This window comes from Rattus norvegicus, chromosome 7, assembly GCF_021556685.1.
Source record: "Rattus norvegicus strain SHRSP/BbbUtx chromosome 7, alternate assembly SHRSP_T2T, whole genome shotgun sequence".
Taxonomy (NCBI): Eukaryota; Metazoa; Chordata; class Mammalia; order Rodentia; family Muridae; genus Rattus; species Rattus norvegicus.
The window spans coordinates 116,979,683-116,997,944 of record NC_141540.1 but is presented as its reverse complement, the minus strand read 5'-3'; the positions used below and the strand labels follow the sequence as shown (position 1 = coordinate 116,997,944).

The window sequence follows — 18,262 nt, the reverse complement described above, 5'->3', positions numbered from 1 at the left end:
AGACAGCCATGGTGGAGCCATCCTTTGTGTTCAGCACTTAGCAAGCACCTGACAAGAGTTGCATACAACAGACCATACTGCATTGTCTGGAGGGGCTCCATCTCAGAAGCAGCATGCAGCTAATCCTTACATGCTCTAAGTCCCAAGGAACTTAGTGAGACATTGGTGTATGTGAGCAGCCCCAGGGGCAGGGCCTGCTGGACAGAACCACACATCAGGAATTTATGTGCTCCAAAGCTGGTCCCCTGAGACTAGCCAGACAGCTTGTCTACCTCCCAGCTGAGGAGCCTTGCAGCTACACTGATCAGAGGGCCCAGATACGGCTTCTCTTCCTCTAAGTGGAGGGCCCTAAGGTAGAGAATGTGCCCAGAGGTGTATTTGTAGAGGTCTGCTTCTATGTGCTTAGAAGAAGCCATGGGGACCAGGGATGGGAATATGGGTTGGGGGTGCGGGGAGGGGGTGTCACTGGCTGCTACCTGGGGGCTGCCAGTGGGCCTCTTGATTGGGCCTACTGCTCCCAACTGGTGTCCCTTTATATTCCTTATGGAGTGTGCACCCACTAATGGTGCCTGGATTATAGCCAGGAATGGGGATAAGGATGGGGCAGAGCAATGACCAAGCCAAGGACTCATCAGAAGCCTGGGATGCTGCCTTCCACCCTTTGCTGGAGACAGATTCTGTCCTTGTCTATAACTTTATCATGTAGTTCAGGCTTAGTTGGCCTGCAAGTTTCCAGGGCTCTTCCTCCACGCTCCATCTGGCCATCACTGGGGTCACAAGCGTATCACCCCACATAGCTTCTTACTTGGGTTCCAGTGATTCAACCTCAGGTCTTCATGCTTACAAGACAAGCACTTAACTGACTGAGCCGTCTCCACAGCCCAGTCTGTTTCTTTATAAATGGTCCCTAGCAGGTCTCCTCATCTTAGCTGCCGTGGGATTGTGCAGCCTCCACCGGGAAACTACTCAGCGTGTCTGTGGGACAGGATATTTTTGCTGTTTTGAGACAAGGCCTCATTTGTCCCAGTCTGGTCTTGAACTCAGTATGTAGATGAGATGACCTGAACTTCCGGCCCTCTTGCCCCCACATCCTGAGAGCAGGGATTTTAGGCCTGTGCCAACATGCCCAGCTTTGAGATTCTGAAGATCAAACCCGGGGTTTCATGTATGACAGACAAGCAGCTAAGCCAGATCTCTAACCCGAAACAGAAGTTTAGAACTTTCTGGCCTGGTATGGTGGTACGTTACGGTAACCCCAGTATTCCGCAGGTAGAAGAAAAATTAAAACTCTGTTTTACAAAGAGCTTTTCTAACAAGGGGCAAAGTGTAGTTTGGGCTCTGGGTAGTCTGACACTGCCTCACTCAGTGACCATGTTCCCGTGAATTAAATCCAGCATGACAGGCCACACTTGCACACATCACAGTGCTTTCTGCTGGGTCGATGTTTAGAAATTCTACCTCCCGTGGAAGTTAGATCAGCTCTGCCTGTGACTCACGTGGTGCCATCCAGTAGTTGTTGGATCTGCTGAGCTGAGCCCCTCGGGCAGTGAGCCCAAAACAAGCCAATAGCAACCAGCAGCACTAGGTACTTACTCGTAGGAAGTAGAAGGTACTGGTTGTTGTGGGTGGCTTGACGGGCACCCCAATGTCCCCATCACTTTTCACAGCCCAGTTCCCCTCTGTCCAGAGCCCTTGGGGAATCCCTGAGCCACACACGGCCTCTCAGGCTCCTCCTCGGCAAACCCCTGCAAGTCTAGCCTTAGTCTACCTGTCCTACCATTCCGCCAAGCGGTCCTTCCCAATCCAGGCTCCTACCCCTGTTTTCAGGGCTCATCCTTCCCTCATTCACTTCTGAGGCTCCCCTGCCTCTTCTGCTCTCCCCACACTTCACTCAGCCAACTCAGCAGCTACCAGCCAACAGCAAGTCAGCAACTGTCCTGGAGTCAAAAAAAAAAAAAAAAAATACCCTGTCCTAGATGAACCACAGCTCGCCGCAGCCTGGGGAATGCCAACAGGGAAGCCCCTGTTGGGCCCTTCCTAGGTTCCTGACCTGACACCCTGAAACAGTGAGGGAACATGCTCTTCTTGAGGTGCTAAGCTTGTGATGGCACAGTGGAAGGGAATCAACACATCAACTTTCTCCTCTTTCTTTTCTTTTCCTTCCTTCCGTCCATCCTTCCTCCCTCCCTCCCTCCCTCCCTTCCTTCCTTCCTTTCTTTTCTTAGACAGGGTTTCTCTTTGTAGCCCTTGCTGTCCTGGAACTCACTCTGTAGACCAGGCTAGTCTTGAACTCAGAGATCTGCAAGCCTCTGCTTCCCAAGTATTGGGACTAAAGGTGTGTGCTCCCATACCCACACCAGGAGTGGGGCCCAGAGAAGGCAGGCTGTCCAATCTCATCGTCTCCTTCCTCTGGACCCTTTTTAGTGTGCCCAAGACTACATGGGATGCTGTACCCGGACACATAGCTCGTCCTCAGGCCCTGAGCTGGGACTCAGGCTGAGTTCCCTGGTCCAATGCCTTTGCCATGCTGCAGGAGACAGAGAGCTGAAACGCTGGCTCACTTGATGAGACTTCATGCTCTAATTCAAAGGCTCTCCTTTGGCCACAGGTCATCTTGGACAAAGCCAGTTACCTTTCACAGCCTTGTTTTCTCCTCCGTAGAAAGGGCACGATTACACTGACAGCTGTAGCTCCCACCTCGGCACTGTAGAGCCTCAAAGATAAACATTCCACCAATGGCCCCCTGAAACCTCCTTTGGAACAGGCCAAGGGGAGACTCTTGTAGGGGTTTCCTTGTGCTTTTGTTTGTTTGTTCCTGAAAACCAAGCCCTGCAGAGATGAATATGAAGGTGAGGAGTGTCCAGACACTGAAGGAAGGAGCTATTCACTCCTAGCTCCCAGGCATCCCCTGTAAAATAGCAGGCACCTGCAGAGGGAGCCGGCAGAGCTGCTGGCACCATGACGTCCTGGGATAGGAATCCTGTGATTATCCTTTTAGGCTTTTTTTTTCCTGTACACAAATGGTTTATTTTTTTTTTTTTGGTTCTTTTTTTTTTTTTCTTTTTTTTTTTTTTCGGAGCTGGGGACCGAACCCAGGGCCTTGCGCTTCCTAGGTAAGCGCTCTACCACTGAGCTAAATCCCCAGCCCCCACAAATGGTTTATATTTAAGGACTGATTGATTGATTGATTGACTGATTGATTTTTGGTTTTTCGAGATAAGGCTTCTCTGTGTAGCCTTGTCTGTCCTGGAACTTGCTCTGTAGACCAGGCTGGCCTGAACTCTCAGAAATCTTCCTGCCTCTACCTCAGGAGAGCTGCAGCTAAAGGCCTGCACCACCGTTGCCCGGCTGATGTTTTTAATAGTCAACAGCATATAAGAATATAGATAACCCAGAGGAGAAAAACCCACTCTGGGGCATGCCCAGCTGTTGTTCCTGAGTGCACTCCCTTTCTATCTTCGGTCTGGATCTGGAATTCTGGGAGGGTCACAGAACTCACATCTCGTCACCCACCCTCCGTGTTCTCCTTGTGGCTTGGCTTTCTTTTGCTCTGAGCTGGCCTCCTAGTAGGTGTGTAGAGACATTCAGCAAGTGTGAGGGTAGCAATCTGTGTTCAACGTGACACTTCGACTCGCGCCCACCCAGGAAGGCCCCTCTAAACGTTCCCAGTGGGCAGCTGTGTCTGAGCTTCCTTGCAGGCCTTTCCGCAGGCGTCCAGAGACACCAGCCCCATGCATTCAATGGGCCCTCTACGCAGGTAGTCTCCAAGACCTGCTCCTTAAGCCCCGTGGTGGCCACAGGCGTCTATCCCACTCCACCTACCACACCGTGGCTCAGAGGCCTGCGGTTCCACCGAGCATCCCGCCGCCCGAGGTGCCAGCAACTTTGTTGACTGAATTCCTGAACCGGTCCCAACCACAGGATAAAAATAGCCGGCGCTCCCGGGCAGCTCGGAGTCACCGGTGTCAAGATAGCTAGAGGTCCCCGTTCTGGGGACTCCAGGCCACTTGGGTCTGGTACAGGACACAGCCAGCTAGGCCACTTAATGGATCCCAGACACCGAGGGAGTCCCCTGGACGAGGTCCTCCCCAGCTCTCCTGCGCTCCACTGCGATCCTGGAACCTCAGGTTCTGACACTTGGTCTCGCGCCCTCTGCTGTGCAGTCCCATGCGGCGGCCACCAGGGGGCCCTGCCCACTCCTCTTGCCGGCGGCCCTTCCCCACCCCACAGCTGTTTCCCGCAGGAGATTGACAGCTGGGCTCCGGGTTGCCATGGGGATAGGCAAATGAAGGCGGCAGGTCTGGGGCTCCGATTGGCCCGGGGGCGTCGGCCCCCACCTGGGGAGGCGGGCCCAGAAGCGCGTCTCTATAAAGGCTTGTGCCATTCTGCGCTGGGCCGAGGGAGGCGGGGCCGGCCGGCAGCGCGGGTGGGGCACGGGGCGGGGCCGAGCGGGAGAGCCCCGAGCGCGGCAGAGCCCGGGGCGCGGCCTCTGCACCCTCCAGGCCAGGACAGCCGAGGAACAGGAGGAGGAGCGCAAGATCGGGGCCCTGCGCCCGCCCGCAGCGGGCCGGGGGGCCGCCCGAGAGGCCTGGCCCGCGGCGTCCCCTGAGCGCAGCGCAGAGTTGACAGCACGAAACTTTTGCTGCGCCCTTCGGCGGCGCGACCAGAGCCTGCACCCACCGCGGCCCGGGGGGAGCTAGGGGGAGAGAAGCCCGCGGCTCCCCCCACGCTCCCCCGCCGCCCGTCGGGGCGCGGCCGGGCGCGGCAGCGGCGGGGCTGGGGCCCCGGGCGATGGCCGCGGAGCTGGCGATGGGCGCAGAGCTGCCTAGCAGCCCACTGGCCATCGAGTACGTCAACGACTTCGACCTGATGAAGTTCGAGGTGAAGAAGGAGCCGCCCGAGGCCGAGCGCTTCTGCCACCGCCTGCCACCCGGCTCGCTATCCTCGACGCCCCTCAGCACGCCCTGCTCCTCGGTGCCCTCTTCGCCCAGCTTCTGCGCACCCAGCCCCGGCACCGGCAGCAGCGCGGGCGGCGGGGGTAGCGCGGCTCAGGCCGGGGGCGCCCCGGGGCCGCCGAGTGGAGGCCCCGGCACTGTCGGGGGCGCCTCAGGAAAAGCGGTGCTGGAGGATCTGTACTGGATGAGCGGGTATCAGCACCACCTGAACCCCGAGGCGCTCAACCTGACGCCGGAGGACGCGGTGGAGGCGCTCATCGGCAGCGGCCACCACAGCGCGCACCACGGCGCGCATCACCCAGCGGCTGCTGCGGCCTATGAGGCCTTCCGGGGCCAGGGCTTCGCGGGCGGCGGCGGCGGCGGCGCGGACGACATGGGTGCCGGCCACCACCACGGCGCACACCACACTGCACACCACCACCACTCTGCCCACCATCACCATCATCACCACCACCACCACGGAGGCTCTGGCCACCACGGTGGAGGCGCGGGTCACGGTGGAGGCGGCGCGGGCCACCACGTGCGCTTGGAGGAGCGCTTCTCCGACGACCAGCTGGTGTCCATGTCAGTGCGGGAGCTGAACCGGCAGCTCCGCGGCTTCAGCAAGGAGGAGGTCATCCGACTGAAACAGAAGCGGCGCACGCTCAAGAACCGCGGCTACGCGCAGTCGTGCCGCTTCAAGCGGGTGCAGCAGCGGCACATTCTGGAGAGCGAGAAGTGCCAGCTCCAGAGCCAGGTGGAGCAGCTGAAGCTGGAGGTGGGGCGTTTGGCCAAGGAGCGGGACCTGTACAAGGAGAAATACGAGAAGTTGGCGGGCCGGGGCGGGCCGGGGGGCGCGGGCGGGGCCGGCTTCCCTCGGGAGCCCTCGCCAGCGCAGGCTGGCCCCGGGGCAGCCAAAGGCGCACCCGACTTCTTTCTGTGAGCGCGGGACCCTGGGCCTCGTCGCCGCCGGGGACAAGTTTGCGCAGGCCGCCCCGGCCTCGGTTCGGACTCTGAGGCCCGGGACGCGCGCTCCGGCGGTGCAGTCGCAGCAGCCCGGGTCCTCCGGTCCGCCCTGCGCGCCCCGCCGTGAAGCCCCAGCTCCAGGTACCTACCGCGGTGCGCCTCTCCCACCGGGCCCCGGTCCGAGCGTCTTCAGGGTCGCCGTCTAGACTTTGCCGGGGTCCCACGGCGCCCCGAGAACGGTGAATACTTAAGGGAAGCCCGAGCCAGATCTGACTTCCTTGGCAGCCTCCACTTGTACAGACGTGGAGCGCAGTTCTGCGTCCCAACCTCAGCCCAGCTGCAGCGGGGCCGCGCCGCCACCAGCTCCCGGTAGCCTCCGCCGGCCCGGCGCTCCTCTGTCGTCTTTCCTTCTGCCTCCGTTTTCTTGCCCTGTTTTTACTCCTACTCCTCCTTTTTAAAGCGGTCATATTTTCGCAACATTAATATTTATTTTGCTTGGTAATTAGAAAACCCGGAGGAATTCCCTGGTCCCCGTGCGCCCTCGGAGGTCGGCGAGTGCCCGCATGTGCCCCCCTCCTCGCTCATTTGCTCTGAAGGGTCCGGCCCTGCCTGCCTTCCAACCCGCTTGTCCCCACCCTGTTCGCTGCTCCCTGTAGAGGAAGCCGAGGAACTTACCTGCGTGTTGGTCCCACTGTCCTGCTATACTCGACTGGGGGAGGGGGGTGGGGGGTGGCCGTGCTCAGCCGGGTTGGGGCTGGCCCGGACTCCCGCGCTGCTATTTCTCTATGCACCAGATCGTATTTATGACTCCTGGGGAAATATATCTTATTTTAACCTTCCAGAGAAGCGAAAGAATTTAAAAAGTAATGCACAGTTCTAGAAGAAAAATTTTTTTAAAGAGGAGGCTTAGGCCTGAACCTCCTGGCATGGGCGGGTGGAAAGGTGTTTTTATTTAATTTAAATTGTGTTTCGTTTGTGGAATCTTTTTTAAAGCTTGGTCGCTTTTTTGGACTAGCCGGAAGAGAGGCCCGGTGGAGGGTGTTCTGAGATGGGCGCGTCTGCACCGGCTGAGCTCTGGCTTGATCCCGGGTTCTCTGAGGCTCCTTCGTCCTTTGCTGCTCCCAGGTGGCTCCTGCTGAGCCTTCTGAACAGGACGCTAGACAAATCGTTGGGGGAAATTTTTTGTGTTGTTGGTTTTTGTTGTGTTCTTTTTTTTCCATTTGTTACAAAACTGAGGAAAGGAAGAAATTAAAAAAAATAAATCTGTTTAGATCCAAAAGTCACTGGAACCTGTTGTGTCTGTGACTTTCATTTTTGTACACGTTTCTCTTGGAATAGAAAAATACAAAAGTCTCTGGATTGGGTTTTACGGGAGCTGGCATGTCCAGATAGGCAAAAGCAGGGAGGAATTGACTAAGAGGCAAATGTGTCTGTCAGCAACCAAGACATTCTGTGGCTGGCCGGCTAGGAGCTCCCATCGAAGCAGGTCAGGACAGAGGCTCCAGGCGGCCTTGGTGGTGACTCCAAGTACATTGCAGTTGTGTCCTGATGGCCTGAGCAGTCCCAGCCATTCTTGCTAGCTGTTCCTTCCCGAGGGGCGGCCCAGCTTCAATTCTCCAAAGGATGGAGATTGGGTAGTTAAGAAAGCTCTGAAAAACCTCACCCTGCTCTCTGGGCAGCTGCAAACTTTGAAATGACAGTTTCCTCCCTCCATCAGAGCAGAGTGTAAAGTTCTGAATTTGGCAAGTTTGGAGCCAGCCAGGCTCCTGCCTCGATCTCAGTTCTCAGTCGGAAGTCGGAAGGTCCACATCAGTTGCTCAAGCAACTGCAGTTTTTTGTGGGCAGAAAATGTTGGAGAGGGAAGGAACCTGGGGGCTGAGCTATAAGAACTAATTCAGAGCAGGTTCCAGCCAGCCTTGCTGCAGAAGTTCACAAAAATTGTCTCCCTGAGAAGGGATCTAAGTTGAGGGCAACTTGGCTGCTAGGGCCCAAAGACAGGTCCTGTTTAAGAACAGAAGAGTCATTACATAGACCCACAGAGCTGTTACAGAACCATTCTCTCTTAGAGGACACACGGAGACAGGTCCAGCACGAGTGACCTCCACTGGATTTCTTTTGGGGAAAGATTGCAATAGCTGTTTCCACCCTACCTGCTCAGCACACTGGCCTGTTGGCCTCTCAGCGTCCAGTACTCCAAGGCTTCCTCTGTCCCATTTGAGCATCTGGGACTCTGCTGTAGCGCTGCTGGGTGTGGTACTCAGGGGCCACAGGATGCTGTTGTGGGCTTAGGGTTGCCCCATGATCCTGCCTCATTTGTGAGGGACTAGATCTGAGTTCACTTACCTTCTCTACCTCTCTCTCTTTACCCTGCTTTTTCTCTAGGACTAATGAGGCATACAAATGAATATGGAGTTCAGACATGGTTTTTTCTAGAAGTTTTTTGAGGAGTTCTGAAACCCGGGGCAAAAACCCCACGTGTGGGAAGTTTCCTTTGGCTTTCCCTTGTCTTGCACAGGGAAGGAAGTCCTGGCCTGTGACAAGAACATGGGTACTCTCACACAAAGCCCTCCCGCTGCCACCTTTTTCTTTTTCATCTTCTAAGACAGGGTTTCTCTGTGTAGCCTTGGCTGTCCTGGAACTCATTTTGTAGACCAAGCTGTCCTGAAATAGAGACCCACCTGCCTTTGCCTCCCAAGTGCTGGGATTAAGGGAAGGAGCCACCATACCAAGCTTAGGGCTTCCATTTTCTCTGGAAGTCTCAGTGTGTTTTTGAGGAGCTTGCTGAGGATGGAAGGGTTTCAGACATCCTATTTCCTAGCTTGGAGGTTGGGGTGGGCTGTCAGGGACATCAGGGAGCCTTATAGCTCTATTTAAGATGGGCTTGAGAGTCCTGCAGGTGCCCTGTGTGTGTGTGTGTGTGTGTGTGCGCGCACACATGCATACACACTCGTGCATGCTTGTGCCTGTGTGTGCGCTTGCCCATTCTGTGTTGGTGTGTCAGGGCAATAGCTGTACCAGGACCTATCTGGACCGCTTGGGCTAGAGGACAATGTGGTTACGGGACTAAGGCAAAGGTGACCATAGTGTAGGCAATGGGATTAGCCTTCATTCAACTTTGTTCACTGTTCATCCAGAGTCTCGCCTGTGCTGTAGATGCTCTAAGACGCAGTCATGAGCCTGGTTCTCTTGAGCCTCAGAGCAGATCAGGCCCCCAGTCCTCTCCCATCAGCCATTCTAGTCTGAGGACAAGGCGTGGGTTGGGGTGGGGAGATAGCTCACTGACAAGGCTGCCTGAAGACAAGATCTGCTCAGTCTATACTCACACCCTGCACCTAAGCAACACCCCCCACCCCACATCCTTCCACCTGCCTCCTCTGGACCAACGGGGACTAAAATGACTGACAGCAAGCCTAGCATGAGAGCACAGCAGTGACCTAGAGGAAGGTTTGGGGCTGCCTAGCCTTTTCCTGTGGTCTGCAAAGATCTCACAACCCAGCGTGGACCCCAGAAGACTAACCTCACAGAAAAGTCTGTAAACCTGGATCCAGCAGACTTACTGTGCTTTAGGTAGCTCTATCTTGACCCTGGATCCTGGATAATTCTGGGCCCCCCATTTACAAGCTCCAGAGCTGCCACTTGGGGACTCCCCTCATCTCATCTCTGCTGCAGCTGGGCACTGCTCTATCCTCCTCCACTCCCGCCTCTGCATACTGAAGCCCTGAAGCCTGTCCCCTGTCTCTTATCTATAGATGGCTCTAAGGCTGGGGCAAGACAAGACCCAAGTGTCCCCACCACCCCACAAAGAGGCACACCACGACATGACGCTGTGTACATACATGGACATTGCCCCAGCACACATGACTATGTATGTGCATGCAGAGAGCCACACATATGGGTGCAGAAAATGTGCATACAGATACCTCCCATCCCAGCACATGCAGGAGGCTGACTCCAAGCAAGGGCCTAGGTCCTTGAGTACACACCAGCAGATGAGGCCCACGAGCCTCACACAGTAGCCAAGGGGGAAGAGCAGGGGTTTCATGTGTGATGGTCCCCCGGTGCCTGGCCCTGAGCATGTAGTTGCTGCTTGGATGGGGCAAGTGCAAGGAAGAAGCTGACCCAGGCCTCAAGGTAGGGATTTCTTTCAGCCATGGAAGCCATGGTGAAGGGACACCAGTCCTTCAGGACCTACAGCTCTCTTGCTCACCCCGCTCCAGCCCTGTCCTCAGATCTGAGCTGCCCAGTCAGCAGTTCCAGAGGCCATGGAGTCAGGCTAGAAGCCAGGGGAGCCCTGTTAGGTGGAGGGACTGAGTCTTTGCCACCCGCTCTCCCAGACTCAAGCCCAGCCCAGGCCAAGGTAAGATGGTGGGGCATACTATGACCCACCATCACAATCGTGCCCCTGCCTCCTGCCAGGTATGTCCTGGAAAAAGTGAGAGGGCCTGGAGAGCATTGATCGAGCATCTACAGTGTGATGCAGGCTCTTAGAAGGTGGACCATTCTGGACATGACAGAGCCAACCCAGAGGTCTCCTTCTTTGAGAGGCAGATGTGCAGGATGGAGTGATGGGGGGAGGGGAATATACAGAGAGTCAGAACTAGGATGGCGTGGCCAGGGAAGAACTTCCCATGCAGAGGGAACTGGGGTGCAGCAAAAACTGGCGGATGTATAGATTAATGGGCAGTCTCGGAGGAATAGATGAAGATGAGCCCCACTTTCATTGTGTGACACCCTAGTGTGTGTATGAACCCAGAAATGCTTCAGGTTCAGAAGCCAGAGGAGGAACGGGGGACAGACACTGTGTCAGTGACCGTGGGAAAGGAGCGCTGGCTTTCTGAGCAGAAGTGGGTATACCCCAGGTCTTAGGGTGTCCTGTGGTAGGGGCCAGTGGCTACTCTAGGAGCCCCAGGTATCCTCTAGGGCTCACTGAGGGGTGTTGGAAACCAGAAATGCATCTCGGCCATCACTAGCTGGTGAGACCCAACCTGAGGCTGGGGTGCAGGGAAGAGGGGGCAAGGCAGATCAGGGTCCCCCCCGAAAGATATGAGGTGTCAGGGGTCAAAGAGCTGTGGGAAGGTAAGACCCTTGGTCGACATGAGCAGAAAGGAAGGAGACAAGTGTCTGCACTCTCTGGCCCAGTGCACTACCGCCCTGCCCAGGTGCAGGCATACCCAGGAGCCTACAGCAGCTCACCAGCCCTGTATGTAGCACAGCAGAGGCAGAGTAATTTGCGACTGGCGGGCTCAGCGCCTGCCTAATTCACAGCGACACTGCTCAGCTGCTGAGGGCTTGAGCTGTCACAGCCAATTAGCCTGGAGCTGGGGAGATACGTGCTGGGGTGGGTTGTGGGGGACCTGAAACCATAGCCAAGGCTGGAGACCTGATCCTTGATGCGAGCATTAAGTCACTAACTTTAATACCCCTCCACTCAGCCTGGCTCCTCCAGTGCAGTCACCTCTGTGCTGACTGCTGTGACTCCAGTGCTCTTGTCCACTGACACCGAGGTCTGATGTCAAGAAGACAATTAGAATCAGCTCTAGCCTGGGGTGACTCCTCCCCATCACCTCTGAAGGAGCTGAGGGACTCAACGCTGTCACCCTCTGTCCTATGTCCCTCAAGGTTGTCCAGTGATCAGGTGCAAGTCACCAGAGACCTGACCTACCTCCCCAGCGCCACCCAATAGCAGCTTTGTCCTGGTTCACAAGAACAGCCAGCTCTTTTACTTCAAACCTGTCCTCAGAGGTGAGCTGTAGACTAGAGGACTCTGAGTGTGCCAGACAAGCATGATCTGCTTGGACACTGGAGTGGTCTGGGATGGCGGGCACTGACTATACTGATGGGGCTGCTGAGGCAACTCCATGCCACCTGACTGGTGTGCTGCCGAGGTAGCTCCAAGGCACCCCTTAGGGGCCCCTTTTGGTGGTACAGCTGCCCCAGGCTACACCCCAGATTTTCCTGATTCTCTGGCAAGACCTCTTTAACCCAAGATAGGCTGGCTATACCCAGGTGGAGGCCATCACCAAGTTTCTTAAAGCAAGACCATCATTGCTGCAGTCTGAGTAGTGAGGAGTTGTTCTCTTTGCCTTGCCCACTGCCCTGCCTGTTGTCTTGGTCTTGCCTGATTGGCATTTCCCACTCCTCTGCTACAGTTGGAGCAGAGGTAGAGTGGAGGAGGCTATGCTTTGCCAAGGCTGGATGTGACTTTGGCAGATGTGTTGAGAGAGGTCACGTGCAGACACATGCATACCTTGTGTAGGTTGGTGTGTGAGAGCAGACTGGGCTACCCCAGGACCTGGAACCCAGCAGTATCCATAGGATGTTATGTCAGAGTGGCGGGTAAGTGTTGCAGCCAACAGGGGGCAGTGCGAGGGGATGGCTCGGTTCAGAGGACAGGATCGACGATGCGGAGGTGAGGCAAAAAGAGTGAGGAGGAGTGTGGAGGGTGGGAGAGAGAAAGAAGGATTGGGGGAGACATGGGGGAGGAAGAAAAAGAAGAGGGTCGATTGGGGTGGGGGAAGAGGATGGAGAAGGAAGGGAAGGAGGGGTAGAAGATGGAGGAAGGGAGAGAGGAGGTAAAAAAGGAAAGAAAAGAGGGACAAGGGAGGGCCCAGAGAAGAGAAAGCAAGGGATCTGAGAGAGAAGAGGGATGAAAGGCTAGGAGGGAGAAGGCAGAGGAAAGGTGGCTGGGAGGGCGGAGGAGGGGGGAGGGGCAGGGAAGAACAGAGCCAGAGGGAAGAAAGGGGAGCCTGACCAGGAAGGAGGATTCAGCTCAGGTGACTCACTGGGCATCCGCAGGGCACCTGCTTCTGTGCGGTCAGTTTTAGGAAGGCAGCCAGAGCTGCAAGAAAAAGGGCTGCAGGCTTAGCACTCACAGCAACTTCTAGCCATCCACTGGGTAGTTCCAGTCATCGTAAGCCCTCTATGGTGGAAGTCACTATAGTTGAATCCACTTCTCCCTGTGTCCTTGGGGACTGAATGGGCCAAGGAGGCGATGGTCTCGGCAGGAGAGGACATACAACCTTCACCTACTGGACAGTCAGGCTAAGCCCACTTCTAGCCCTGCCACATCCCATCCGCAATGACACTGAGCTGTCCCCACTCACTCTTTTACAGGGGGCCAAAGTAAGATCCTGCAGAAGGTCTCTTCACAGTCCGTAGGCACTCTGAAAAGCTTTGACAAAGGGGGACACAAAACTGCTGTGCCAGGATGGCCCCCCCATCCATGGCGAGAAATTTATCGGCCATGTTTATGGGGTACTTGGAGAGCTTGGAGCATAGCTTCTCCTGAGGGTAGCCTGACTTCTGGCCTGTCAGTAGGGATGGCGCTTAGCTGAGCTCTGTCCACACAATAAGCATCTTCCTGCCCTCTTCAGGAGCTGCTATGTCCAATATGAGCCTGTCCCCTGTGGGTCCTCTCCAGCAGGCAAAGCCCAGCCCTGACCGGTCTGGGAGTAGTGTTCTGGAGACAGTCTATCTACCCTAACCTCTTAGGGGTTTCTGGTTGGTGGGAGATAGCTGGTTTGAAGACACTCTGGAGCCCTGCACTTGGGATCAGATGGAAGTCAGAATCCAAGGAGGCCTGATCTTTAGAACCCAGAGAGAGTTACTCTACAGGAATTCACAAGAAAAGCCTTGAGTTATTCACAGACCCCACTATCTGGCATATTTTCAACATCAAACCCATACCCACACATTAAACAACCTTTGAAATGCATCACCTGGTGGCAAGCAAGCAAACATTGCTTATTCTTACCTAGAAAGGCATTTGGAGAAAAGACCGTTCTTAGAATCATTTGCGGCCCACAGGCTGAGTCCCGGGGTAGAGAGCCATGCAGGAAGGCTTCGGGGCCCTTCTGCTTAGAGCTCCAATTCTTGAAGACAAGGAGAAAAGGGGCTTTCTCCCTAGCCACATTGGATTTGGGTGAGCCTATCTGTATGGAGGAGGCTCACCCACTCGTCCACTCTTGCAAAGCCCTGGCACCATCCGTCACCAGGGCCCCTTTGAAGACCCTGACACTCATGTTTTTACTGCAGGGGCAGCAAGTTGGGCCTCCAGGGTCATCCCTACACGTTAAAGACACTCCCACTTTTGTCTGTCTATCATTCATCTTCTAATCCTGCTGGTGAGTCCATTTCCCCGTTAACCTTTCTCTGGCTCTATGACTGCATATCTCCCTTCCCCTATTGCTAACTCGACCACTTCTAGATTCTTCGACTTTGGGGAGATGTCTGTGACCTCATTCAGCCTCAAGCCTTTTATAAGAGTGCTGCTGACCTCTGGGGTCGCACAGGAGGGGCTGAGCATCCTTCCCTTTCTCAGGGCCTGGGTCTCAGGGCCCGTGCTGTCATTGTGTTTGTTCAGACTCCATTTCTCTGACTATTTGGTCTGCTCCATGTAGGGGACATTTTTTACTTTCTTATTCATTACTCTTTAAATTATGTACATACACGTATGTCTGTGTGTGGGGTATGTGCACATACATGCAGGTGTCCTGCAGACCCTCTGAGGTTGGAGTTCCTGATGGTCGTGAGCCACCTGACAGTTCCTAACATGGGTTCTGGAAACCAAACTCAGATCCTCTCAAAGACCGGTCTATGCACGCTCCTAACTGCGGAGCTGTTTTCCAGCCCCATGTCCTGGACATTTTATCACCTGCCTGTTCCCTACTCGGGGTTAGCTGTCCTGAATTAGTTACAAGTAAGACACAGCATTCCTTCCTGGAGGAGGCCAGGTGTTGGGGAGGCAGGGCCTCCCCACAGGTGCCAGCCCATGGTCTGGCAGCTTCTTGGAAATCACTGTTGCCAGTGGCTGGTCGTTTCTCTATGGCTGTGGGAATCTTTCAGAGGAGGCTTATCCACCCTTCTTCCCAGGTGAAGGACTCTTGGTGTCCTTGATAAAAGGAAGAGAGACGGTTTGTAATGCCACTAAAGCCCTTGTCAGTGAGGACCTCCTGCCTGTCCTTAGTCTCTGGTGGCTGAAACCACAGAGATCCACCAGTTCCCTGTCCCTTCACCCTCCAGCTTACCCGTATTCCTCAGACTACAGCTCTCTCCAGACTCTACCTTTTTGGTGGCATTTGGGAGACGTCAGGGCCTGAGCTCAGGACACTGTCTAGAGGATGTTTAAGTTCTTGAGATTTGCAGGCCATGAACACTGTTCTATGATCTCAGGAGAGGGTTTTGTGAAGGCTGTGGGGTTCCAGATGTGGGAGTTCTGGATATGGGACTGAGGAACGGGCTGTAGCATCTGCCCATAATAGGCCTGAGGCAAGCCAGCCTTCACCTCACTCTGGGGCAGCCCAGCGGGCTGTGGTGTTAAGGCTCTGGCTGCTGCCTACTGGCCATCCCCTGTCCCCATTAAGGGACAATAGAGAATAAGCACTTTCCCTTCTTCATTTCCCCTGCTGTCTGCTAATATCATCTTGATGATAATTTCTTTTAATGGGCTATTTGTGGTAATTATGATACACTGAGTGAGTAATTGTATGTGACTCTGAGCACCCACCATGGGCAAGGGAGGTCTATAGGCCTCCACACTCCTGGCCTGCCACCACCCGCAGCCCTGGCCCCTTGGCTCTGCTGAGGTTTCAGCCTCTGCACCTTCTCAACCCCTATGCCCCAAGTTGGGCAGAGCTATAGACCTGGAAAAGCAGCTTCCTCCCAGGGATTTCTCCTTGAAAAGCCAGGAGGGGTACCCTGGCTAGCCTGTTTGCAGGAATGCAGGAGTGTGTCCAGTCTAGCTACGAAAGCACTGACACCTGCCCAGTGCCTGAGCTTGCCTTTGGGGAAGAAGGTCTCCCGGGTGAGAGTTCTAGGCACAGCAGGAGTCATGGGAGGACTTTCTTTCCAGGCCTCCTGTATGGAGGGTGATTTTGTACCTTAGCCTCTTACTGGGTTTTGGAGGTTGGTTTCTGCCCTCTCCCAGGCTCCTGCCTCTTTTTTTTTTTTTTTTCTTTTTAAGTACGGAACGCTTCACGAATTTGCCTGTCATCCTTGCACAGGGGCCGTGCTAATCTTCCCTGTATCGTTCCGATTTTAGTATAAGTGCTGCTGAAGCGAGCACCCTGCCTCTTCAGTGAGCACTGCCACTCTCTTTGCCAGCCTGTGGTGGTCTCTCCAGGTCTGATCACCGACAGGTGACCAATGATTGGCACCTCCCATGTGCCAACTTGCCAGCTCAAGTAGACCTCCATGGTGAGCCAGAGTCTTGTTGTGAGGTTTCCCAGCCATGTGTGTGTGTGTGTGTGTGTGTGTGTGTGTGTGTGTGTGTGTGTCCTATCTAGCCTCTAACCAGGACCTTGACTCTCAAACATCCTCTAAGAACACTGGGGTCCTACCTTCTCTCTGGACAAGGGGAGGCCTCGACACCCTGAGCCCGTGTTCAAGACACAGACTGCTAGAGTCCCCAGGCGTTGATAGGCAGAGCCTGGGAGGGCAGGGTGGGCAAGGTTGGGTTACATAGGCATCATTCTCAGCCTCAGGTGCACAGTCCCCAAAGCCTCTTGCCTCTGCTCTTACATTAGCACCACCACTCGGGCATCACCACCACCACCATCACCACCATCACCACCATCACCACCACCACCATCACCACCACCATCACCGTAACTACCACTATCATCATGTCCTTTACTCTCCCCACCACCACCACCATCACCATCACCACTGCATGTCAAGGCCTTGGGTTCAGTCATCAGCCAATCCCCTCTCCACACTCAAAGAAGAGCAAAGCTGGCCGTAAGACGGTACCCACACCTGCTCCTTCCATGGAGTCCTATGCATGATGTAATGACAAGGCAAGGAAGGGGCATGGGACTCAGATAACTATGAGGTAGCAACCCCGACCGCAGAAGCAGCCTCCCTATCTACTACCCTGTGGACATGAAGGGCTAACATCTAGGTTTCCTCCAAAAGAAAATATGATTGTGGTAGGGAAGGTGGGATGTACCACGCTACTGTACCCCACAAGGATTCGTGTGCTAGAAGCTTGCTCTTCAGCGAAGTTGCATGAAAGATGCCGGGGCCTTTAATAGGTGGAGTCTAGAGGTGGTTCTCAGATTTTGGAGGGCTTCCCTAGGCAGAAGAGGCTGGTGGGTCATGTAGGGAATGACTGGGGACACACACATGCACACACACACACACACAGTGACAGACACACACAGAGACAAACACAGACAGACACAAACACATAAAAACACACACACATAGACACACACACATAAACAAACACAAACACACACAGATACACAGACAAACATACACACAGACAGACAGACACAAACACACACACATACATAGACATACACACATAGATACACACATACACATAGACAAACACAAACACAGACACACACACACAGAGAGACAAACAAACCCTGACAGAGAGACACAGACACACGCACAGACACACACACACAGAGAGACAAACAAACCCTGACAGAGAGACACAGACACACGCACAGACACACACACACACGCACAGACACACACACACAGAAACACACACACACACTGGGTTGAGGAGCTCCTTCCTGCTGCCTGCCCTCCTCCACCAGCCCTGCCAGCCCACGGTCTGTGATGACAGCTCTTCTCATGTGCCTGTTCTGGTCAATAACCCTCAGCTCCCGGAGGAGGCTGATGGCACTGCCCCCTCTGTCATAATTAAGCTCATGATGCCTAATTAATTGAGTGGTCAGGATACTAATTATCGTCTTTATTGAGACTGGAGGAGGGTGAAGGGCAACCTTGGCATTGAACACCCCCTGTCTGGCGGCTTTGCTCTTGAAGTTTCCCCAAAAGCTCCAGTGCCAGCCCCAGCTCCTGCCACCCCTTGGGACCCACTCCCACCCCCAGAGCCCCACCCCCATCCCAGCCCTAGTCTTTTTGCTTCTTCATGGTTCCGGTTCTGGGTCTCAGAACATGTCCTCTCTGTTTCTTAAACATCAGGTCCGCTTGTGTCTCTCAGAGCTCCCACAAGTGGCCCCAGTGACCAGCAGCTAACAGTGGCTTTACAACTTGACTGTTCTTTAAGCAGTCTCTCCCTGACTGGCTCCAGGAATGCCTGGAGGGACCGAAGGGCAGGAAAGGCCGCTGATTGGGGAGGAGCCAGGGGTTGGAGTTGGCTAAACCCCACCCCTGTTCTCATCCAGCCCACAACCAATGGGTCTACTCTGCCCATCTTAGTGTCAACGAGGGTCCTGGCAGGTCACACTTCTTCTTTTCTGGGCTCGCATAGGCTGGTCGCATCACTACCTCTCTAAGAATTGACAAGAGTTGCCAGAGAAGCTCAGTGTGATCCTACATAGAACCCTGTAAGGTTGGCAGCTAGGGGAGGGAGGCAGGGAGAGAGTGGGGAGTCCTGG

General features: G+C 54.9%; 1 protein-coding gene and 1 non-coding gene across 2 annotated transcripts; one reads left to right on the top strand and one right to left on the bottom strand.

Annotated features, from left to right (window-relative positions):
• Positions 1 to 4,397: 4,397 nt before the first annotated feature.
• Mafa (MAF bZIP transcription factor A) lies at positions 4,398 to 7,189 on the top strand. The gene is given in 1 exon segment (NM_001399773.1): positions 4,398 to 7,189. A coding segment is annotated over 1 exon segment (1,086 nt). The 5' UTR covers positions 4,398 to 4,791; the 3' UTR covers positions 5,878 to 7,189.
• Positions 7,190 to 15,856: 8,667 nt separating this feature from the next.
• LOC120093904 (U6 spliceosomal RNA) lies at positions 15,857 to 15,963 on the bottom strand. Its single transcript, XR_015626273.1, has one exon. It is a non-coding gene; the product is annotated as a U6 spliceosomal RNA (small nuclear RNA).
• Between the last annotated feature and the right edge of the window lie 2,299 nt (positions 15,964 to 18,262).